This window comes from Lachancea thermotolerans (assembly GCF_000142805.1).
Source record: "Lachancea thermotolerans CBS 6340 chromosome C complete sequence".
Taxonomy (NCBI): Eukaryota; Fungi; Ascomycota; class Saccharomycetes; order Saccharomycetales; family Saccharomycetaceae; genus Lachancea; species Lachancea thermotolerans.
In genome coordinates this window covers 431,305-453,780 of record NC_013079.1, presented here as the reverse complement: position 1 = coordinate 453,780, position 22,476 = coordinate 431,305, and the positions used below count along the sequence as shown (strand labels likewise).

The 22,476-nt window shown below is 49.1% G+C and overlaps 12 protein-coding genes across 12 annotated transcripts; 5 read left to right on the top strand and 7 right to left on the bottom strand.

Moving 5' to 3' along the window:
- Positions 1-373: 373 nt before the first annotated feature.
- On the bottom strand, positions 374-2,149 carry KRS1 (lysine--tRNA ligase KRS1; the record flags this gene model as incomplete). The annotated part of the gene is made up of 1 exon (XM_002552405.1): positions 374-2,149. One exon carries the CDS (start codon positions 2,147-2,149, stop codon positions 374-376), a length of 1,776 nt encoding a protein of 591 aa, XP_002552451.1.
- A 325-nt stretch (positions 2,150-2,474) lies between these two features.
- Positions 2,475-4,271, bottom strand: KLTH0C05170g (amino acid permease; the record flags this gene model as incomplete). Its single annotated transcript, XM_002552404.1, has 1 exon — positions 2,475-4,271. One exon carries the CDS (start codon positions 4,269-4,271, stop codon positions 2,475-2,477), a length of 1,797 nt encoding a protein of 598 aa, XP_002552450.1.
- Positions 4,272-5,212: 941 nt separating this feature from the next.
- Positions 5,213-5,737, bottom strand: KLTH0C05148g (KLTH0C05148p; the record flags this gene model as incomplete). Its single annotated transcript, XM_002552403.1, has 1 exon — positions 5,213-5,737. One exon carries the CDS (start codon positions 5,735-5,737, stop codon positions 5,213-5,215), a length of 525 nt encoding a protein of 174 aa, XP_002552449.1.
- A 146-nt stretch (positions 5,738-5,883) lies between these two features.
- Positions 5,884-6,816, top strand: DET1 (acid phosphatase DET1; the record flags this gene model as incomplete). Its single annotated transcript, XM_002552402.1, has 1 exon — positions 5,884-6,816. One exon carries the CDS (start codon positions 5,884-5,886, stop codon positions 6,814-6,816), a length of 933 nt encoding a protein of 310 aa, XP_002552448.1.
- A 546-nt stretch (positions 6,817-7,362) lies between these two features.
- On the top strand, positions 7,363-8,109 carry TPI1 (triose-phosphate isomerase TPI1; the record flags this gene model as incomplete). Its single annotated transcript, XM_002552401.1, has 1 exon — positions 7,363-8,109. The coding sequence occupies one exon, from the start codon at positions 7,363-7,365 to the stop codon at positions 8,107-8,109; it is 747 nt and encodes a 248-aa protein (XP_002552447.1).
- A 278-nt stretch (positions 8,110-8,387) lies between these two features.
- On the bottom strand, positions 8,388-9,074 carry ALG14 (N-acetylglucosaminyldiphosphodolichol N-acetylglucosaminyltransferase anchoring subunit ALG14; the record flags this gene model as incomplete). Its single annotated transcript, XM_002552400.1, has 1 exon — positions 8,388-9,074. The coding sequence occupies one exon, from the start codon at positions 9,072-9,074 to the stop codon at positions 8,388-8,390; it is 687 nt and encodes a 228-aa protein (XP_002552446.1).
- A 285-nt stretch (positions 9,075-9,359) lies between these two features.
- On the top strand, positions 9,360-9,902 carry KLTH0C05060g (uncharacterized protein; the record flags this gene model as incomplete). The annotated part of the gene is made up of 1 exon (XM_002552399.1): positions 9,360-9,902. The coding sequence occupies one exon, from the start codon at positions 9,360-9,362 to the stop codon at positions 9,900-9,902; it is 543 nt and encodes a 180-aa protein (XP_002552445.1).
- Positions 9,903-10,281: 379 nt separating this feature from the next.
- Positions 10,282-12,966, top strand: RDH54 (DNA-dependent ATPase RDH54; the record flags this gene model as incomplete). Its single annotated transcript, XM_002552398.1, has 1 exon — positions 10,282-12,966. One exon carries the CDS (start codon positions 10,282-10,284, stop codon positions 12,964-12,966), a length of 2,685 nt encoding a protein of 894 aa, XP_002552444.1.
- Positions 12,967-12,997: 31 nt separating this feature from the next.
- VMS1 (Vms1p) lies at positions 12,998-14,863 on the bottom strand (the record flags this gene model as incomplete). The annotated part of the gene is made up of 1 exon (XM_002552397.1): positions 12,998-14,863. The coding sequence occupies one exon, from the start codon at positions 14,861-14,863 to the stop codon at positions 12,998-13,000; it is 1,866 nt and encodes a 621-aa protein (XP_002552443.1).
- A 218-nt stretch (positions 14,864-15,081) lies between these two features.
- Positions 15,082-16,188, bottom strand: HEM12 (uroporphyrinogen decarboxylase HEM12; the record flags this gene model as incomplete). Its single annotated transcript, XM_002552396.1, has 1 exon — positions 15,082-16,188. One exon carries the CDS (start codon positions 16,186-16,188, stop codon positions 15,082-15,084), a length of 1,107 nt encoding a protein of 368 aa, XP_002552442.1.
- A 1,001-nt stretch (positions 16,189-17,189) lies between these two features.
- PFF1 (Pff1p) lies at positions 17,190-20,078 on the top strand (the record flags this gene model as incomplete). Its single annotated transcript, XM_002552395.1, has 1 exon — positions 17,190-20,078. The coding sequence occupies one exon, from the start codon at positions 17,190-17,192 to the stop codon at positions 20,076-20,078; it is 2,889 nt and encodes a 962-aa protein (XP_002552441.1).
- Positions 20,079-20,289: 211 nt separating this feature from the next.
- On the bottom strand, positions 20,290-22,164 carry KLTH0C04950g (KLTH0C04950p; the record flags this gene model as incomplete). The annotated part of the gene is made up of 1 exon (XM_002552394.1): positions 20,290-22,164. The coding sequence occupies one exon, from the start codon at positions 22,162-22,164 to the stop codon at positions 20,290-20,292; it is 1,875 nt and encodes a 624-aa protein (XP_002552440.1).
- Between the last annotated feature and the right edge of the window lie 312 nt (positions 22,165-22,476).

The following is a 22,476-nucleotide window of genomic DNA, read 5'->3' as shown; positions in this document are numbered from 1 at the left end:
CCAGCGCATGATACGGAAAGGGTTCAGGCTGTTATTTCTCGAGTATTAATAAAGTTCAGCTCGATGAGAGTGAAATGGACTCGACGAAGAAATTGAGGAAGTGTTAGTGCAATTTCTCCATGAGCCTTTAAGTAAGCGTCATCTCGCCCCTCACAGGAGCCAGTAATACAAGGCTTTCCAGCCAGCTTTACAAGCGTAATTAATACCAAAACATAGATATCGTCTAGTATTGTCAATTCGATGATCCCACAATTTGTCGTTAAGATTTACAAAGACAACTAGTTTGCCACAATAGTTTACGTGTAGGAACGAATTTGTCTATTGCCACTGATGCGGCATTCTACATATTTATATCAAACGCTAGTCTTGAACCTTAGTTCGCCTTCTCTTCTTCAGCCTCCCTTTGAGCATCTGGCTTCAAGGTTGGGAACAACAAAACCTCTCTAATGGTGTTGGAGTCAGTCAAGAACATGGCCAGTCTGTCAATACCACAGCCCCAACCACCAGTTGGTGGCAAACCGTATTCCAGGGCATTACAGAAAGTTTCGTCGATTAGTTGAGCCTCGTCATCACCCTGGTCTTTTTGTCTAGCTTGTTCCTCGAAACGAGCTCTTTGGTCAAATGGGTCGTTCAATTCAGTGTAAGCATTGCAAATTTCCTTGGTAGCAACAAAGACTTCGAAACGTTCACAGAGACCTGGCACGTCTCTCGATTTCTTGGCCAATGGAGACATCATCTGAGGGTGACCAAAGATGAAAGTTGGGTTGATACAAGTGTCCTCAAGTTCACCAACAAGCTTGTCCAACATACGAGCGTTGGTCAATGGTGGAGGGCACTCCAAGTTGTTCTCCTTCAAGACCTTCTTCAAGAAGTTGCCAGTCTCTGCAGTGTGCAATTGGTCGCCAGGTGGGAACTTAACATTCAATCTGTTCTCTAGCTCCTCGATCATGTTGATTCTCTTCCAAGGTCTGGAGAAGTTGAGCTCAAGCTCCTTGGTAGGGTCGCGAGGGTCTGGGTGGTACTTGATGACATAAGAGCCAGTAATTTCCTTGACCATCTCAGAGAACAACATCTCAGTCATGTCCATCAGGTCATAGACGTCAGCGTAAGCTTGGTAGAACTCACAGGTTGTGAATTCAGGGTTGTGGGTCATGTCGATACCCTCGTTTCTGAATTGTCTACCGATTTCATAGACTCTTTCCATACCGCCGACAACCAGCTCCTTTAAGAAAAGCTCTGGAGCAATTCTCATAAACATATCCATGTTAAGGTCATTGTGGTGAGTAACGAAGGGCTTTGCAGTGGCACCACCAGCAATCACGTTCATCATTGGAGTCTCCACTTCGATAAAGTTTCTCTCGTCCAAGAATCTTCTAATGAAAGAAATGATCTTGGAACGAGTAATGAAACGTGGTCTGGCATCCTTGTTCATGATGAGATCCAGGTAACGCTTTCTGTATCTAGTTTCTTGGTCCTTGAAACCAAAGTGGTCAGCTGGCAGGATATGCAAACATGGAGTCAACAGCTGAATGCGAGAAACAAAAACAGAGATCTCACCCTCACCACCCTTCTTTGGTTGTGTTCTTCCGACGTAACCTTCAACACCCACAATGTCACCTCTCTTGATCAAGTCATGGTCGGCCTCATAAGAAGCTTCAGAGTGGTAGTCCTGTAGCTGCGACATAAGTTGAACTTCAACACCCTCACCGTGCAAGACGTAAAACTTCAACTTGGAACCGGACTCTCTCTTGGCATGAACTCTACCTGCAATAGAGACTTTCTCTTCGGGCAAGGTCTCGCCTCTTTGCAAGTGAGCGTACTTCTTCAAAAAGTCTGAAAGGCCAGTAGAAACATGAAACTTGTGTGGGTAAGGATTAGGCGACTGGGTATTCTTCAATTCTTGAATTTGACGGCTTCTAGCCTCAAAGTATTGCGAAGGGTCCAAGTCAGCAAATGCATCATTAGACTTCTTCTTAGGCTCTGGCTTTGGTTGAGCAGAAGCTTTCTTAGCAGCCTTCTTGGCTTCGACCTGCCTTTGTTTGGCACGCTTCTTCAACTCAGACTTAGAAACCATCTCTCCGGTAACCTCATCGAGATGCAAATTGGCAATCGCATCGTTGGCAGACTTGACCGCTTCCTCTTGGGACATGATTATCTTAATACTAGGGATTGATCACTGGAAGCTTATGTCAAGTTTTTTTATTCAAGTGGAATGGAATGCTCATCTCGTCTTCTTCCATCAAAATCTCGTCAAAAATTTTCAGAGAGATCATCATGCACTAAAGAGTCATTGATCAAGTCTATGGAACAGTGGAGTAAAGGTAATAGACGCTAAGAATTCTGTTCATTATTGTCTATCTATTATTACAAAAGATCATCATTAAATGAGACTGAAATCAAGACGGGGAAACAAATGCTATGCAATGTCTTTTTCAATGCAGTTCAGTATCTCTTTTTTATCTGCAAGGCCAAGCCTAGCACCAGAAGTGCTTAAGTCTCCCTAGCCAGTTGGAATTTTGAAGCATTGTTTTGTGCTCAAGTTTTTCTTGCTCAATACGTTCTTCGTCATAAACGCAGCGGAAATGGTTGATATCGATGTCTTTCAGCGGTCTTAATATCATCCACTCCCCACTGTACACCATGTAGCCCAGGAAAAAAACGAACCACAAGGGAAACGCAAGGTAACTCTGGAAAAACGACAGAACATCTGTCTTACCATTGTTACCAATTGGAGCAAGCGCCACCCAGAATTGAGCGACGAACACTAGAATGTTGAAACAGACGCCGTATATGGAACCCCACAAGCCCGTGATGGACTTGTATCCTAATTGGCTGAGGGAGTATCCATGGTATTTCATGGCTTGCCTGAAGCGGATGTGCGAAAGAAGGATGGCCGACCAAGTGAATAGTTCGCTGAGACCTGCAATAGCGGCTAGCCACGTAAAAACATCTTCCTCATGGTCCGATGCAGCAACGAACGCTAGCAGACCAATTACAGAGCAAGCGATGAGCGCCATCAGCGGTCTACCAGCGCGATCGATGTAAGCCAAAAACTTGGGTGCATAACCCTGTTCGGCCAGCGCATTGAGCACACGGGGGCCTGAGTACATGGCACTATTGCCCACAGATACAACCGCGATGAGGATAACTGCGTTAACAATGTGAGGGACGACTTTAACGCCATGCAGCGAAACAGCAAGCACATATGGTGACGCGTGTGTCGCAGATTTGCCGCCCGAACCCATAAGCTCATCACTGGTGTGGGGTACAAGAAATCCGATCAGGACCATGGTGAGCATGTAAATGACAAGAATCCGGTAGATGCATTGCTTGGTGGCGGAGTGAATGGCGCGGCGTGGACTAGATTGCTCATTAACGGTCATGGCGTAAAGCTCAGTGCCACCGTAGGAAAAGTAACCCGTGACAAGCACGTAGCAGAAACCTTTGAATTTGGAAGCAGGGTCACCGACAGCGAAGGCGCCAGGGTCGTGCCAGTAGCGGGCACCAATATAGCCGCTGTTGCCAGCTCCGCCACAGTTGATCACGATTGCCAAGATGACAAAACCCGCGATCATAAGCACCTTACAAAGCCCAAAAATAAACTCGGACTCACCGTAGCCCCGCGACCCAAAAAAGTGGATAAACAAGATGAAGACGTAGAAGATCGCGATGAAGACGTCTGCGTTGACAGAGTCAGTCCAGTACTTGATCGTGAGAGAGGCGGTGATCAGTTCGAGCGGAAACACCGTCAGCCACTGCAGGCAGTAGAGCCACACAGAGGCGAAGCCAAATGGCTTGGATATGAACACAGACGAGTACGCGTTGAAGTTGCCGGGCATTGAAGGATACGCAACCGCCATTTCGCCGGCCGCTTGCATCATGATATACGCGACGACTGAGACAGCTGCGTAGCCGATGATCAAGCCACCTGGGCCACCGTAGCGCAGCGACTTACCGTTGGCGACCAGCAGCCCGGTCCCGATGCCTGTGCACACAGACATCATGGCCACGTGCCGGGGCCTTATGCTTCTCCGAAGCCTGCCGTCGGTGAGGTCTGTTTGCACGCTGGCGGTTTCGAGGTCTCCGCCCTGCGGCACCGAGCGCTTCTGCGCCCGCTTGAAGCTGTCGCGGAACCGGCACCAAGCGCCCTCATGTTCCTCGTGCTGTGCGTGTGGCCGCGAGTCATATAACTCTGACGCCGTTACGCTCTCACTCTTGGTGCTCGACCACACAGGCTGCGGCGAGCTGGATTTGTCTCCGATTTTACCCATGGAAACTTCTGTTGCAAATTTGCGAAGCTGCTGTCTGAACGCGCAGTGCAGACCACCAACAACTGTCCAAAACTGAAGATGAGTCTCTTTAACTCTTTGGTGAGCGAAACTTCAATTTGCAAAGGCGCGGGGAATCAACACAGCTCTTTACACTTATATGACGGATGCCGCGTCGTTTCTTTCACTTCTGGAAAACTTTGATTACACACCACCAAGTGCTCTGGTCCCAAGTCTCCGCTGGTGACACATTGCGGATGCTTTTCGCCATTACGGGCGCCGCAGCCAGTCAGAATCCACAGAGGCGCCTTGAAGGCATCAAAGAAGAGCTGGAGAAGCCTTAAACTTACTTTTTGTTGCCGCGCAACGTTTCCAGTGGTTACAAGAAGGTGCCAACGTACGCGTGCCGCAAGCACGTGATTATGCCGGTACCGGCAGACTTGACTCACACACGTGAGTCACTGTTACAACAGCCGGTGATGGAATCAGCTCCGAACCATTGTCGCGGAGAACCAGAACCGGTACCGGCGCGACGCGGCAGCTGGAACTTGAAGACCGAGAGCTTCTCGCCAACAATTAAATAAGCTTTTGCGGATAGACGGGCGACATCTACGTCAGGTTGTGGAGTGGGGTCTTCGCCACATGCGCAGAATGCTTTAGGCCGATAGCGCACATTGCTAGTAGCGTGACACAATGGAATGGATTTTTCGGGGCGACCACGAGAAGGAGAGCTGCGAGGCTCACGTGCATTGTCACGGGCCTTGCGACAGACATGCTGAGTGTATCCGAGAGTCCGCGGTCGTCGGCCATGTGTGTGTGGCGCTGATACCGACGCTTAGCTAGCACTGCTATCAGAATTTATTATGCACGTGAGCTCTTCGCCGCTTGGCTCTGCTACCTGTTGCAGGTGTTAAGTACTGTTCCGCTTAAATCTTACTACATGCTTAGTCTGCGTTCTTCTCGATCCAGCGCTTCAGTGCCGCCCAATCCACCTGGGAGCGTGCGAGATCCGGTACGCAATAGGAGTCCGTGGGGAAGGTTTTGCGCACGGCGACCAGAGTCGGGATCTGCTTGACGCCGAACCGCAGCATCGAATTGCGCGTGTCCATGAAGTCGGTTTCCACGTCTGCGATGTTCACGCGCTTGTCTGTCTCCAGCAGCACGATGCGGTTGAGCGCGCCTGTGAGCTTGTTGCATGTCTCGTCGCCGCGTACCGTGAAATTCAGGATCAGCGGTGTGCGGTTGTTTGCCAGCAGCGTCTCGTCCAGCTCATTGTCGCTTCGCACAGGCAGAAAGCACTGATTGCCATTTTGGCTCGAGGGTTTGTACGAATCGGGGATCGACTGGTCGGGCCGCGAGAAGGGGTAAAGGATCTTGGAGAACCAGCTAGAGTTCCGTAAAAATACACTCGCCGCAGGGCGCATCATGTGGCCAGTTGCAGCACCATTCAGAACACTCGGAGTTAACATTTCAAAGCCGCGTACACTACGTCTTTTCGGGTCTACATTTGGTTCAGGGATATCTTCTATTTAATATTTCCTGAAAAATATAACCTTTGTAGATTGCCATTAAGCTTCGACCAAACTCGCCTCTAGAAAACTTGCATTGAGCGAAAATGGGCCACCATAAGCCGAGACTAATAATCCTGGTCAGACATGGCGAGAGCGTGTCGAATAAGGACAAATCCGTCAACCAACACATGCCCAATCACCTCATACCGCTGACCGATAATGGTTGGAAGCAAGCGCGGCGCTCCGGTTCGGAACTGTTGCAGCTGCTTAACGTGGACGACCCGCAGATTGTCAAGGACCTCGCAGAGAAGTTCGCGTGGGAGGGCGATCACCGCAAGCCGCTGAAACAGGACTACCGCAATGTTAACAAGAACTTGGATTCGAACATAGTGTTTTACACCTCGCCGTATAGGCGGACACGAGAGACCCTCCGCGGGATGTTGGATGTGCTGGACGAGTACAACAAGCGCAATTGCGGGGTCTCTGCCCGCGACAATGACGGCTACCAGCCGTCGGTCAAGAGCCGTCTCGCACATTGGCAATGCCCCGAGTTCCCCCACGGATTCTACGAAAACACTGAGTCGCGCGATCTGATCGCCAGCCTTAATCGTACTGCGGCGCACAAAACCTACGTGCATTACCGCGTCAAGGACGAGCCCCGCATTCGCGAACAAGACTTCGGAAACTTCCAGGAGCTCTCGTCCATGCGCGACGTCATGAGCACGCGTGCCAACTACGGCCATTTTTTCTTCCGCTTTCCACAAGGCGAAAGTGCCGCCGATGTCTACGACCGCTGCTCCAGCTTCCAGGAGACGCTCTTCCGCCACTTCAACCAGCCCGACCGCAAGCCGCGCGACGTCGTCGTGCTTGTTACCCACGGCATCTACCTGCGCGTCTTCTTGATGAAGTGGTTCCGCTGGACTTACGAAGAATTCGAGGCTTTCACTAATGTTCCCAATGGATCGCTGGTCGTCATGGAGCTCGACACGGAGCTTGATCGTTACGTCCTTCGGACGACACTGCCCAAGTGGTGCTGAGATCATGTGATGTAAAACCAGCTCTCATCTTAGACGGCAGAGCGCTCTCATCAGCCCAGCTTCCTGTCCCGGAAAAACTTAATAGGAAGCCCGGGCGTGCCAGCATCCTGTAAGGCCCGGGCAATACAAAAAAAAAAAAATCTCGGCCCAAAGCTACGGCTTCAAATCCTGATACTTGCAGTGTGGATTGCGTTAGCACGCCCGTTCTGTGGCGGGTTTAAGTCTTCTGACTTTTGGCTTCAAAACGGTGTATTTACTGCCCCGAGGCGCGTCGTGGGTGATTCCACACAGAAATGCGCACAGGCTCGGCTTCCTCTGCAACGGCCCTGTGGGTCGGCAGCACATTCGTCACTGGGGCCAGGGCGCCATGTGTTGGGCACGCTCTGGTGGTGTGTGCTGAGCAAGAGCCACGCAAGAGCACAGCAGAATATTATAAAAGAGATGCAGATGCAAGCCAGAGGTAAAGTACACTGGAGGGATTTGTTAGAAGAAGTCCAGCAGTCTCTGAATATCTAACTAGACTCTACTCCCAAACATAACTACACAATGGCCAGAACTTTCTTTGTCGGTGGTAACTTCAAGCTAAATGGTAACAAGCAATCCATTAAGGAGATTGTTGAGAGAATCAACAAGGCTTCTATCCCACAAAATGTTGAGGTCGTCTTGTGCCCACCAGCCCCATACTTGGACTACGCTGCTGGCTTGGTGTCCAAGCCTCAGGTCTCTGTCGGTGCCCAGAACGCCTACTACAAGGCTGCTGGTGCCTTCACCGGTGAGAACTCTGTTGAGCAGATCAAGGACGTTGGTGCCAAGTGGGTCATCATCGGTCACTCCGAGAGAAGAACCTTGTTCAAGGAGACCGACGAGGAGGTCGCTGAGAAGACCAAGTTCGCTTTGGACCAAGGTCTAGGTGTCATCTTGTGTATCGGTGAGACCTTGGAGGAGAAGAAGGCCGGTGTCACCTTGAAGGTCGTCGAGACCCAATTGAACGCCGTCATCGCCCAGGTCAAGGACTGGTCCAACGTCGTCGTTGCCTACGAGCCAGTGTGGGCTATCGGTACCGGTTTGGCCGCTACCCCAGAGGACGCTCAAGACATCCACGCCAGCATCAGAAAATACTTGTCTGAGAAATTGGGCGCTGACGTCGCTGAGAAGACCAGAATCTTGTACGGTGGTTCCGCCAACGGCTCGAACGCTGTTACCTTCAAGGACAAGAAGGACGTCGACGGTTTCCTCGTTGGTGGTGCTTCTTTGAAGCCAGAGTTCGTCGACATCATCAACTCCAGAAACTAAGCCTTCTGATAAACTAGAAATGTGTATAACGACGCTTTTACGCGACCACTTTATATGATTTAAACGACTTCATAGCATTGAAAGCCGGCCTTCGCGCGGGAATGACTCGCTAACGCGTTTCCCTATTTTCTACGCTGTACATACCCATTGTTCTGGCGCGTGGGTCTCTCGAGCAAAGCTTATTTTGGTAAATTTTACCACAAATGGCTGTCGGATGCTTATTAGCGATCGAGCATATTCCATACATATTAACAAATTGCATACCCTAGCAAGACATTCTATACCAAAATTCCGTAGCAGCGGGCACGGTCATACCGCTCATAAAGCTCGTCCCACTGCACCACAAACTCGTCCACAAGCGGATACAAGAGTTTCCCACTTAGGCTTAGGGTATCAGTGCGAGCAAGGCTCTCTACATATACGATCTTAGATCGCGTCAGCGTCACGATCTCGAGCATTTTAAGCCAACTGGCTATAATGCAGCAAGTGCCTGGCCCATTCAATAGTACCAGATGTTGCTGGCCAACGAACTGCCACTTCAGCCAGGTCAGGCACCAAAGGGATTGTACGAACGAAAATGCAACGCTCCGAGTCGACGCTAGCCACGACGCCCCGACCTCACGCGCCTTCGAAAAACGCAAGAACTGAACCTCAACACCGGACAAATTAGCCCCCACCGTGGTTTGAAATTTACGCAAACTCGCCTCATCCGAAAAGCCAACGTAGAGCTGTGTCCCTGGTCGTAGAAGCGCTGTCCGGTAGTTGTCCAACAGCCGCAGCATCTCTCCCGTATGTCCTCCCGATCCGAGGAACACAAACAGCCGCAGTGCCCGCCCCGCCTGCAAACCTCGCTTCTCGCTTAGCTCCGCCCCCTCACGGATACCGAATATTGGTATTACCCACAGAGTTCTCACAACCAACGCCTGTAGAAAAACAAGCGCGAAAAGGCATAATGTGTAGCCCATAGCACCCTGCAACTACTCTGCACCTCTTTAACGCTTTAATCTGGGCTTGCAGATCTTGCAAATCTTGGTAAATGTCCTGTTTTTCCAGGCCTGCAAAACACGAAAACCCAAGATGCGTCGCGAAAACATTTGGGTTGAATTGGAAAATCTCGATCTACCAAGTGATACACGATCCAAGGTGGGCAAATAGAAAGTGAAACCCGAATATATAAAGGGAATGCAGTTCATAGGCGCGATAAACTGATCTCGGGGTCAGTGAATCAACAAGAAGCCAAAGTTTGAAGTATGCTTTCTAAGAGTTCGAGCGTGAGGAGGATCAAGACAGATAAGAAGAGGCACTCGATGGTGCTTACGCCCTCAAGCCTAGATCTGTCAAGTATCTATGGTACAAAGAACAGCAACAAGTCGATGGACGCCCTTGTGCCTGAAAGATCGTCAACACAACGGAAGAGCAACGGGAAATCAAGAATGAAGCGCAGCACAGTCTTGCTGGACGATAACATGGTGCGCGAGTATAACTTAGCAATTCAGGAGCTGAATAACTTCGGTAGCGGCGCCGGCACTGCTCTGCCTCGCTCTGGTGCCTCAACTGCAAATAGCTCTGTCTCTACGTCGACGAGCATGTCGTCGCTCTTTTCGCGAGAGAGCTCGATGTCGATCCACGATTTAATGTACCAAGACTGTGGTGAGGATGAAACAAGCACCGGAAACGCCCTAGAGAAGGGCGAGGTTGTAACACTCAACTCGCACACCGCTCAAAGTTGGAGTCGTGCGATAGACGACGTCCCTCTCGAGGGTTCCCAAAGGACACAGTTAGACTTCTTCTGAGCGGCGTCCCGTAAGTGCGCTTTGACATACAGTCATACTCGGCTAATAGTCAGTTGCACAGCACATGATGATAGATCATCCGCGTTCCAACGGAGGAGAATGCAGCGCGCAGAATCGAAGTCTCCCATTTACGCACCTAACGATCTGAAATGAAAACTGAAATGGTTCATGCAGGCATTTATACCGTTCTTTTCAAAACCTAATATACTGGGCGAGCCAAGAAGGCTACGGCCGCTTTTCATGGCCTCAAAGATCTCAAGTACTTTTTCAATCATGTAATTTAGCTAATATATGTTCTTTGCAATTAATTCAACTGCGGCTATTTGAAAGTTTCCTCTCACGAAAGCTGTATTTTTGAAACGAAGCGCTGGTGGCATACATGAGGGTCCCACAGTATGTGAACAAGCCCTTTAAGTCGCCGGTGATATGCAAGAAATCCGTCAGCACCACTGAGAGCCCCACCCCCACCCAACAGATGAAAGCTCCCGCTGTTGTCCGACCACTAAGCAAGAGGGCGCCCTCGGATGTTGCGCCTTCCATCAATAAGAAAGCGGCCCAAGGCGTTGCTTATTACAGTATTATGTACCGCAAGCGCAGTACAAAAAAGCACAAGACTTGGGACGGTGATGGAACCGCTATTGAAATGAGCAATGGCTCCTTTAGATTTTACAAAGATGATGGCCGCTTTTTTGGAAGCGGAAGCCTTGGGAAGGGCGAGGACAAGTTCGAAAGGATATTCACCTGCTCGGGGTGTGAGGTTCAGCTCGACCACCAGATTGAGGATGAACAGGAAGTTTCAAAGCTCGAGGAGATCTTGGGTTCTTCGACAAAGTCAACGAACCAAATAGTCAAACCTTCTTTAGGACACAAGATCAAACAAGGAACTTCTAGCCGTAGCCCTTCGCCCGGAATTCAAGTTGTCCACTATTTGCCAACTCAAAAGTTCAAGCCTGTTTATAGAAACTCGCAGAGCGACTCGTTTGAATCAACACCTGGCGCTGCAAACGCGCGAAGATTTCCGCCTATTTTTGATCCTTCCCAAATAGAGGATCCATTAATTATGAACACATTTACAGGAGCGGAGTGTGATGTAATTGTGGACCCCATCCTTTCAAAGCATCTCAGACCTCACCAACGTGTCGGGGTGAAGTTTATGTATGATTGTGTGATGGGCCTCTCACGGCCCTCGCAGCACGAAGATGACGGGAAAACCTCCTGTTTATTACAAAAAACAGATGAAGTTCAAGGCTGTTTACTGGCTGATGAGATGGGTCTTGGCAAAACTCTTATGACCATCGCATTGATTTGGACCTTGCTGAAACAGACCCCAACTCCTTCTAAAGAAACCACTTCTCAATTTGGGATACCGTTACAAGGGCTTTGCAACAAAGTGTTAGTAGTGTGCCCTGTTACACTTATAGCTAATTGGAAGCGAGAGTTTTCGAAATGGCTCGGCCTCAATCGGATAGGTATCCTTACACTTGACTCAAAAAGCACACCCGAGAAAGACAAATTACACGTCCGTAATTTCTTGAGGGTTCAAAGAACTTACCAGGTTTTGATTCTCGGCTATGAGAAGCTCCTCAGTGTTACTGAAGCACTACAACAAGAGAGCTCAAGCATCGGTCTAATGGTTTGTGATGAAGGCCACCGTTTGAAGAATGGTCAATCGAAAACACTAAGCGCACTTAATTCCCTCGATATATCTCGCAAGGTTTTACTAACGGGTACACCAATTCAAAACGATTTAACTGAGTTTTTTACCATTATCGATTTTCTTAACTGTGGGATCATGGGGAACTTTTCCCAATTCAAAAGAGATTACATCAATCCTATTACAAGAGCCAGAGATGTTAACAACAAGTACAATGAAACTATACAAACAAGAGGTAAAGATAGAACAGATGAGCTTATAGATGCGACGAAGAAATTCACCTTGAGGCGAACTGCTGATACTATCTCCAAGTTTCTTCCCCCCAAAACCGATGTCGTGTTGTTCTGTAAACCTACCAAATCTCAAATCCAGGCATTTGAAAAAATCCTTACGAACGCTCAATTGGATCTTTCAAGTATAACGCCGAGCTCGTCACTCGCTCTGATCACGCTTTTCAAAAAGATTTGCAATTCTCCCAGCCTTATATCTCAAGATTCTTATTATCTTGAAAATATCAAGTCCAAGTCTGACCTAACTGGATGTCTTGGTTTGGATTCAGGGAAATTGCGGGTGCTTTTGGCACTTCTTGAAAACATAAGATCTTCTTATCCTCAAGAAAAAGTCGTCATAGTGTCAAACTATACCCAGACTTTGGATATCATTCAAAACATCCTAACGAGCAATCGCTTTGCATTTACCAGGCTCGATGGGAATACTCCCACCAAAGAACGGGATCGCATAGTGCGAGCATTCAATACAGTACCGTCGCTTTTTGCGTTCTTACTGAGTGCAAAATCAGGGGGCGTGGGGCTCAATCTTATTGGCGCATCAAGGCTTGTTCTGTTCGATAACGACTGGAACCCAGCTATTGATCTTCAAGCTATGTCAAGAATACACAGAGACGGCCAACGTAGGCCCTGCTTCATATACAGGCTATTAACTACTGGATGCATTGATGAGAAGATTTTTCAAAGGCAGCTAATGAAGATTAGTCTCAGTTTCAGATTTATGGGAGACCAAGAAAGCTCTTCAAGCATAAAAGCTGATGATAACCTTTTCGAGACCGATGATCTCAAAGACCTCTTTACAGTCCTCACATCGACCAAAAGCAACACACATGACTTGATCTGCGCTTGTCATGGCCAAAAGGAGCATGTCTCTGATTCAAAGGTGACGGCTGCGACAATGGCGGAAACTGGGGCCAAAGGTTGGACGAGCGCGATGGATTTAATGGCAAGTATGGAAAAGGCTGAAAGTGAGAAGATAGCAGAAAAGGCGGCTTTAGTACAACAATGCTTGGTCGACTATGAACATATCGAAACCTTGAAAGCCCACGAAATTATTTCTGAAGCAGCGTTGGAGTCACAAACTGATGTAACTTTCGCATTTATCAAAAGTAGTAAAATTTAGAGACGCCTATCGTGCCTAGTTTGACGCAACTTCAACCCATATTTTGTCTCATTCTAGCCTCTGCAGCCCTGGCTCTTTGCTCCCTCATGAGACGCATTCTTTGGTTCTCGCTCAAAGAGTTCATGGTCTGTTGCGTTGATGACATCTGTGGTAAAAGCGTTCTTCCGGACCCTCTTTTGGCTTCTTTATCAAGTTCTTGCTTTGCCTTCGCAGCTTCTAGTTCCACTTTTATGGCATCTGCTCTTTCGGCTTCCTTCTGTTTCAATTCTTTCTCATTGAGTGCGTCGACCTGCTCTCTACTTAGAGCTTCACCGACATTTGACGCTTCCCAGTTGGTAAAGGACTCTCCCAAGTTGAACCTGGCGATCTGAAAAGCTTGGTGAACTTCCTTCTTTTTGGTCAAATCCCATGGTGTTCTTCCATTGATGTTTTTCAGTGTTGGGTCGCACTTAAGATTATTGAGCAAAATTAAAACCATGTTCTTTAACCCCTGCTGCGAGGCGTAATGTAGCATTGTCGGGGTTTGAGCGTACTCCAGCGATGGCTGTAAAATAAAGTTCACGTCAAGATTATTCTTTTTAATGTAAGATATTAACATAGGTGCTCGCGACTTTTTCAAAAGTGCTACAATTTCCCTAGTGTGTACTACTTCTGGGTTCTGCTTTTGAACACTAGCATCCTGAGTCTTCTGTTCTTTTCTGACCGCAACCTCAGGAGTGGATTCTTTAGTCACGACAGCCTTAGGCTTACTTTCGATATGCAAATAAGATAGTTCACACCATGCCCTTTTCAGCTCGTGACCTGTTGGGCGCTTCGTAGTGAATGGAAATGATCTCAACCGCGGGTCTTCTTTTTTAATGCACGTATTGCTGTCGACAAAGATTTTTTGATCGCTGGTACTCTTAGCTCTAATAAAAATGTTCTCGCAATTTTTGAGATATGGCTCCCATTGACGAAGCAATTGTTGAATATCCATTCTGAGCGCTGTCTCATTATATCTACGCAAAGAAGATCCAGCGGAATTTGCTTTTCCTTTGCTGTTATCCATTGTGGATTGAGCTCCACCCTGCTTCCTTCTTGTTGTGTATCTGTGAAATGTCTTATGTTCTAAAAATTGCACAGCCCTTTCTTGTAATGTCTCATTTCCCTTTGTCATATGGCCTTTGATGTTCAGCCGCTTGTGTGAAACAATAGCACCAGCAAAATGGCCGCCGCCTACCATAAACAGCGCAGAGAACGGAGCGTCGACTGCATTTTTTGATTCATTGTTGCTATTCCAACTGATTATAGTTTCTAGAGGTTTTGATATTGTCGCTTTTGAGAATAATGCCTTGAAGGCACTAAAAACCTCGTTTTCAGGAAGGAAAGAGGATTTGAAGAAGATATGCGGAGACCTTGTATTTAGGTGACTTTTGGATTCTGAGAGATCGCCTTGGATGTCCAGCTTGGTCACCTGGTTTTCGAGAATGGCGGAGAGTTTATCTTTATCCTCTTTGTAAATGTCTTCATCCTTTTCCGACTCAGACTCTGTATCCGACCCTGATATACTTTCCACGTCATTGTTTTCCGTCATAACCTCAAACTCGTCCAAACTCAGGGCTGGCATGTCATTTAGTTTGCGCTTAATGTTGAATCTATGATAATCAGTCTTATAATGAGATTTTTGCAAAATCTCCGAGGAGAATTCTTCTCCACAGGTTCTGCATGCACGAGTGTAGCTGCTATCGGCCTCGACTGGTTGTTTGGCTTCAGGCTCAGCTCTGTGTGTTTTGGTCTCGACCTGGACTTCGGCGACAGATGCGTCGAAGACCATAAGCTCAAGAGACTCTAATATTTCTTTTGGAAGCTCAAAGGCATACAGGTCATTCTTCTTGATGGTCTTTGATGAGCCTTCCATGTCAAAAGTACAGTCTTTGCTTGTTCCTGAATGTAGGGTTCGCGGTAAAGAACTTTAGCAAGATTTGTGCTTTAATATTAAATCATCGAAAACGTGAAGTGATCTATCGCAAAATAATCAGCTAAGTCTCAGCTTGATGATGTATCGACTATTGAGTGCTATCTACATGAAATAATGCCTGTTACACTTATGGAAGACTCCCATCCTGGGTGCCTGCTTTACTTCTTACTGCCAACCCTGTGGCATTCTTGCAAGAAAAACTTGATCTTCTCAGGATCCATAAATGGGTGAGTGCCATGGCCAAAATTGACGATGTATTGCTTCTTTCCACCGCCGAACCCAGTAATCATCTCTTCGACTCTCTTGCTGATGACTTCGTCCGTGCCGTATATGACACCGGGATCCAAGTTGCCTTGCAAGGTTACACGGCCTGCGTTGACTTTGACAGCATCTTTGGGGTCCCATAGCCAATCAAGTGATACAGCATTGTATCCAGAGTCACACAGCTTGTCCAGAGCATACCAGGACCCTTTAGAGAAGATTGTCAATGGGATCTGCTCTTCGATCCCGAGCTCCTTCAGACGGTGTGGCAAACGCTTGCTGATTTGGCGAATGTATGGCAAGGAAAATTCGTCGAAATCACGAGGGCCCAGCTCGCCGCCCCAGCTCTCGAAGACCTGGAGCATCTGTGCACCAGCCACTACCTGCTGAGCCAAAAACTCGACAGCAACGTCAGTTATCTTTTGCAACAGCTTGTGGCACAGCTCGGGCGACTCGTTGAGCCACTGTTTGGCAAATCTGAACAGGCGTGAGCCGCCACCCTCTGTCATGTAGACCAATAGAGTCCATGGTCCGCCGCAGAAGCCGAGTAAGGGCACTTGGCCCCCTAGTTTATGTCTCGTGACGGTGATGGCCCTAAACGCCCAGTCGAGCTCCTTTAGAACATCAGTGTGGTAGTCCAAAACCTTTTTCATGTCCTCTTCGGTTCTGATGAGTTCCGGGAAATGTGGCCCTTTACCTTCTAGCATCTCGACACGCATGCCTAGAGCCTGAGGAATGACCAGAATGTCGCTGAAGATAATGGCAGCATCTAGCAGACCTGCATAGCGACGAACTGGTTGGATCGTGATCTCGCTGGCAATTTCTGCATCGCGACAGGTTTCGAAGAAGTCGCGCCCATCTTTAACTTTGTGGTACTCAGGCAGATAACGTCCAGCCTGACGCATAATCCAACATGGGGGTCTCTCGACTGGCTGGCCAAGCGCAGCTCTTAAGATGAGGTCGTTTTTGAGTTCCGGAAACTTTGAGCGGTCGAGTAGCTGCATTTCGGGCTGGTTTGAGAGGTTCCCTATTCCAGACTTACGTCAAGGCAAACTTTTCATTTTGGTGATATTACAGAATACGTGAACGAACCGCAGTACACGTGAACATTGACGAAAGAAAGAGCACGTCAAGGGATACACATATGTTCGAGCGTTAGAACGTTAAAGGCTCTTCGGCCAGGGATTTTTCGCTCACCCTCAAGACATGTTGTTGATGAAGCAGTTGGCCCCCCTCCCCAATTTTTATGGCCCTCGTTCCACGTAAGAGCGAACGCGAGTTAGAGGAAACTCCAGTCCGGAACGTTGCCTGCGTGAAGCCAGTGCAGCCTTAAAGCTGATTCTAACTTATAATTTACCATCTTAGCGATACTCATATAATTGGCTGCTCTTCTCAACGGTAGAACAGTTGCTTGTTTGCTTTTGGGTTGCCTGCCTCACTGGGAAGGATGACTCGGCTTTTTATCCTTGATAGAGTTTAGGATGGTAGTTAGTAGCTGAGGGCTTGAACAATGCAGGAAGCAGTAAAGCTAAGCTTCGAGTCATCTATGTCCTTGCTATTGCTATGTAGTGGCGATATTGTTGAATAATATATCCATTTTCGCATTCATTAGGTATTATAGCCAGATTCTATATCCTTAAGTGTCGATTTGGCCGTTTGGCGGTGTTGAGGACTTCTTAAACATTGATAACTTCCGATGGATAGCCGCTGAACTTCTAACATTTTCAAGCACGTGGCTTTTCGTCACGTGGCTTTAATCCGACAAGTCTATAACCTGACTTCTAAGATAGCGTTCACTTACGCGGCATTCCTTCCTCTGTAAAAGCACCAGCCAGCCAGATAATCTGACCATAAAAGCCCGAAGTGAGCCCAGAAGAGTGAACAAATCTACCTTTGCGGCTTTAGTGTGGAAGACAGGCACAAAGCTCCTAATAGTTACCATCAATCCCAAAAGTCCGTTTGAACCCTCAAACAAGTAGTTTTGCCATCACCCTGCTAGAATTCCATGCTCGCACAGTTCTTAAGGTCGCTTTTTCGATTCCGAAAGACTACTGTTAGTGTTCTGCTGGTTGCCACGTACGTTGTGGTGTTCTTGCTGAACGTCTGGGATAGAATACGTTATCAGTACTCCCTTCCTGAGGACAACAAGCACCACAAGCAGCTTCTGGATGCGTCCTGGATCGATCTCCAGAGTATAACCCGTAAGCCGCACCCTTACACCTCGAGAGAGAATGACGCAGTTCATGATTTTCTGCTACACCGCGTAACAGAACTCGTGGAGGGGGCGCCTCATGCTGAGGTTTCTGACGACTACAAAGAGGGAAACCATCTCGTGTTCAAACAACCCGATGTTTTCAACTCCTCGTCTACAGAGTCACGCATAGTCTCATTTGAATCCTCCAACATTGTGGTCAAAATAACTGGTTCACAGCCTGAGTTGCCTGGATTACTTATCTCCGCGCATTTTGACTCTGTTCCCACAGCTTTGGGAGCTACTGATGATGGGGTAGGGATCGTTACGCTCTTGGCTCTAATTACCCGCTATGCTAAGAAGCAGCCACGCAGGACGCTTGTGTTCAACCTGAACAATAACGAAGAATTTGGGCTGCTTGGTGCGTCTGCTTTTCTTAATCACCGCTGGCGCCCCCTCGTTGACTACGTTTTGAACTTGGAGGGTACAGGTGCCGGTGGAAAGGCAGTGCTTTTCAGAACCTCAGACACCAACACAGCATCCATATACAAAAATGCTGTCAAAACCCAACCTTTCGGAAATTCCATATATCAACAAGCTTTCTATGATAGGTATATTTCCAGCGAGACCGACTACAAGGTGTACGAACAAGCTGGACTTCGCGGCTGGGACATTGCGTTTTACAAGCCAAGAGCTCTTTACCATACCATTAAGGACTCAACTCAGTTCACAAGCCAGGCCTCATTGTGGAACATGATGCATGCGTCATTGCAGCTGGCTGATTTTATTGCTTTTGAATCCTTCGAGGATGAGCCTAAGGACCGCAGTCCTGCTGTTTATTTCGACATAATCGGCACGTTTTTTGTCACTGCTAGCACGAAGGACCTGTTTACTTTAAACTGCGTGGTTCTAAGTGTGATCCCAGTCATTATACTGGTCTTGGAATTTGTTATCCAAAGGCGCAAGACCCGTGAAAGAAATCCACTTCTGGTTTGGTTGAGACTCCCGTTCAGTATGTTCATTTCATACCTGGTAACTGCAACTTTCAGGTCTTCTTTGTTTCGTGTCAATCCTTTGATATTCTCTCGTGACTATGTCAGTCCAACTATTGGGTTTTCATTCACCTTTTTGATTCTCAATTATCTCGTGCTGTCCCTGTTAGAATATCTAGCGCCCAGCCGGGACCTAAAGACTGTATCCTTTGTCGAGTTGTTCTTTGGAATGTGGATTGCCTTACTATGGGCCACAATTCGCTTGTGCACATCAAAGTACACAGCTACAGGTGTTTACCCTATCACCGTTCTATATCTCCTGATGTCTTTTGGCGCCATTGTGGGCCTTGTGTGTTCAGCTTTCAAACGCAAGCACTCAGTGGTCAAGGCAAAAGACAGTGAGGAGACTGCCGCTCCCAACACTTACTCCAGCATCGAAGAGTCCCCTCAGCAAGCTACAAACACCGAAGCACCGAACGAGAACTCTCCCGAGGAGCATGATGAGCGGGCACCTCTTTTGCGGGCCTCGAACTCCTCTCAGGTCAGCTCTGTCACAAATGTGTCCGAGGCTCCAAGCTCGGCTCTTAAAGCATTTGTTGTATCTGCGCTCAATTACGATTGGAGCGTGCAGTTCTTGGCTGTCGTCCCCCTTGCCTCATTCTTTGTCATTATGTGTTTGTCGCTAATTTTGGACGGAATTTACCAAACGTGTCAGGAGGGTTTCCAGGCTACATGGAATGTCTCTAAGATCTCTATGTTAGGTGGTATGCTGCTGGCTATCCCCGTCCTTCCATTTTGCTACAAGTTGAACTACTTTGTCTCTATGGTTCTGCTATTTGCTGCTGCGTCTGCAGGAATATTCTCATTTGAGAGAGCGCCGTTTACGGAATCTTCCCCGCTTAAATTACGCTTCTCGCAAGAGCTAAATTTGCATGACGAATTGGGGTTCAGCACTGTGAACGTTTTCGGCAGGCAGGGAGCTGGAATTGAGCAAATTTTGCGTAATATTCCAAGCACTCAAAACGCACATTCTAACGTGGAATGCACGTCGAACGGTCAAGGCTCAGAAACATGCAGATATGCAGGGCCTCGGCCTCACCTTGTGAGTTCTAGCTCAATCCCAGAGCTTTCAGATATTTTATCGATCAAAGTCTTATCCAATAATAGGAAGTCCTCGGGACGTTCTTCCTATGAGCCAATTAACGCAGAGTTGGTGATCAATGTCAAAGAAAACCGTCTATGCACGATCGGATTCAATTCTTCTCAGTTCGCGGAGCATGATTACGGGCAGTCTCCTGTGAAGCAAGTCACCATATTCGGTAACGCTCATCATGACAACCGTACAAGAAGCCAACTATCAACGCTGGACGGGCTTTCTAGGGACGACGAGGAAAACAGAATTTTCAAGTGGAATCGGGGTATCAACAGCCTGCAACTGCACAAACTCGACTTTGAGCGGAATTATTACCATGTCGGAATTCAATGGATGCCAACGATTTTGAGCCAAGACGCAGATGAGGAATCATCGGACGCGCTGGGCTTGAAAATCCGCTGTTTCTGGGGAGAGTATGACTCCGTGTCTATCATCAATGGGGAAGTCAAGCGCAAGGTCCCCGCTCTTGACGAACTTCTTGCGTACTCGCCCAAAGAGGTCTCCTTCTCGAACAGAGAAGCAGGTTTGGTTATAGTTAATGATTACATTGAACTCTGAGCTCTTTGAATGCTGCCAGTCTTTAGTATTACATAATTCGTCGATACATAAGCACTACAGATCCTGTAATATAAAGGCTTGCCTAGCCGCATGCAAGAATAGTGTTAACGAGGATTAAATGCTAGGTGAATTTATATGTGATAAAGCTATAATGATACAATTCTTTGAGGTCTCGCAACGGAGAGTCTGTGTACGGCTTGAGAAGGGGCTGCTACGGCACCGGGGGATTTTGATACGGTTGAGCTGGGAAGCCATAGTTAACTCCGGGCATGTTCTTAGCGATCGGTTTAATATTAAGAGCTGATGTGGCCGGAACGGTCACGGCGGGCTGTGGGTATGCAAGGAATACTGTGCTTGGGTGCTGCTGGCTTAAAGCTGGCCTGGTGGCTAGGTCGTTGTACACCTGTTGAGGTGGCGGAGGGGGGACGGAAGGAGTTACTGCCGGCCCATGCGGCAAAGTTGCGACTGGAGAAGCTTGATGATCGTAAAGAGGCATAATATGAGCGACGGGTTCGCAGGAGGAGATTTTTGGGAAGTTTCCTTCTGTCTGGTTCGCAAACACGCCGGTGTCATAGTATAGGAAGAGCTCAAGAAGGATCTGCGGAGGAACATTCATGATGACGTACATGGGATTCTGAGGCGGGGTTGCCAACACATCGTTGTAGAGTTGGTCGACCTGGCTCGAGTGGACGAGGTCACCCTCCGCAGTAAAAAGGACCGACGCTTGCCGTAAAGCGTCCAAGGCGCTCTGTTTCTGGAAGGTTGCCACGAACACCTGGGACAAGCCAACCCAGGCGAACGCCGCGAAGAGGCGATTGAACCGTAGGAAAAACGGCTGCTCAAAGTTTTCGAGCTTGGACGCGTAGTTCAACGCGTGCGAGAACGCGATGTGCGCGTCTTCGAACTGGCGCATGCGCAGATATAGAGAGCCGATGCCAACCCACAACGACGCGGATTGGGGCTTGCAATTGACGGCCTGCTGGTAGAAATGGTAGCTTTGCTTAGTGTCGTCGAGCATGTCATAAACGCGGCCCAACAGCCAGTTCATGAGGTACAGGCGGATGAGCTCCTTCTCGGTGAGCGCGGTCTTCTCGACCAGCAGCGCGGGCAGGATGGCGCGGAGCTGCGGCAGGTTTTCGTCAATCATGTAGAACTGTGCCAGGGTAGCAAGTAGACGGGCGGTGGCCGAGACCTGCGGCAGCGCGCTCATGGCTTCCTGGATCACGGAGTAGGCACTAGCCTTGTAGTTCATCTTGAACTGGATGATGCCCAGAAAGTTGTATAGGTAGCAAAGGGTGTTGACAGTGGAGGGCCTGGGCATGCCTGAAGAGGGGTCGGAGCGGACGAGGACGAAGGCACGAGAGACCTCTGCCTGGGACTCTGGGTAGCACGCGAAGCGGTGATAAAGCTGAGCGAGCGATACCCTGCTCTGGAGCTCGAGCTGGGTGTCGCCCGCGGCGATAGCCATCTCGATTGCGCCAATGAAGTACGGCGTCAGGGTTTCGAGCGTCATCTTGGCGTCCGAGTCCATCCAGAGAAGCAGGATGCGCGCCTGAAGCGCCCAGGTGCCGGCGTCCTTGATGCCCTGGATCTCCTGTGCGGCGATCGCGCGGGACACGCTGTGGAAGGCCTCGTCGGGCTTCAGCAGGTGGTAGTACGAGGAGGCCAGCTGCAACCACACGCGTGGGTCCGACAGCTCCGGCGAGCGCTGCACGGCGTCTGCGAGCGTGGAAACGACGATGCTTTCCTGGTTGGCCTTGGCGCCGAGCGCCTTGGCAAAGTCGACGAGCACGCCCACGTCACGGGGCAGTTTCTGCATGCTTTTGGCCAAGTTGACCACGGCGAGCTGGTGCAAGCCCATCGTGGCCGCGAGCCGGCCGCACGCGGCGTAGGACTCGCCGAGCGCAGAGTCGGCGTCGCTGAGCGCCGCGTCGAGCACGCTGCTCTCGGCTGTGGCCGCGTATTTCGCAGGCGTTGCAGGCGTCTCGGGTGCTTCGGGCGTTGCGGGAGCCGCAGGGGCCACGGCCCCTGCGGTCTCAGCTTGCTGGAGCCGGGGCTTCTTGTATTTCTGGTTCAGCGCGCTCATCGTCGCGGTGGGGGGTGTTTCTCGTGGGGCGTTCGCGGGTTCGCGCGTCCGGATCAGGGTCAGTCGCGCCGGGCGTGCGTTCAAGTCGGCGAGGGGAGACAAGCGGGTGGGGGTCGGTGCGAGCGCGGGCGCGTGGAGGGGACGGCGCTGGCGGTCTAGGTGCGCGCTTCAGTTCACTTCACGGCTGGCTGTGGGAGCTTCCTGGTGTCGGCGCCTGGGTTCGGGGCCTGAGTGTTGTTGAGAGGTCAGAAACCGTAGTAAAACCGAGCCAATTTTCGAGCTAGTGGGAGGCCGCCAGGCGGGGTCCCGAAA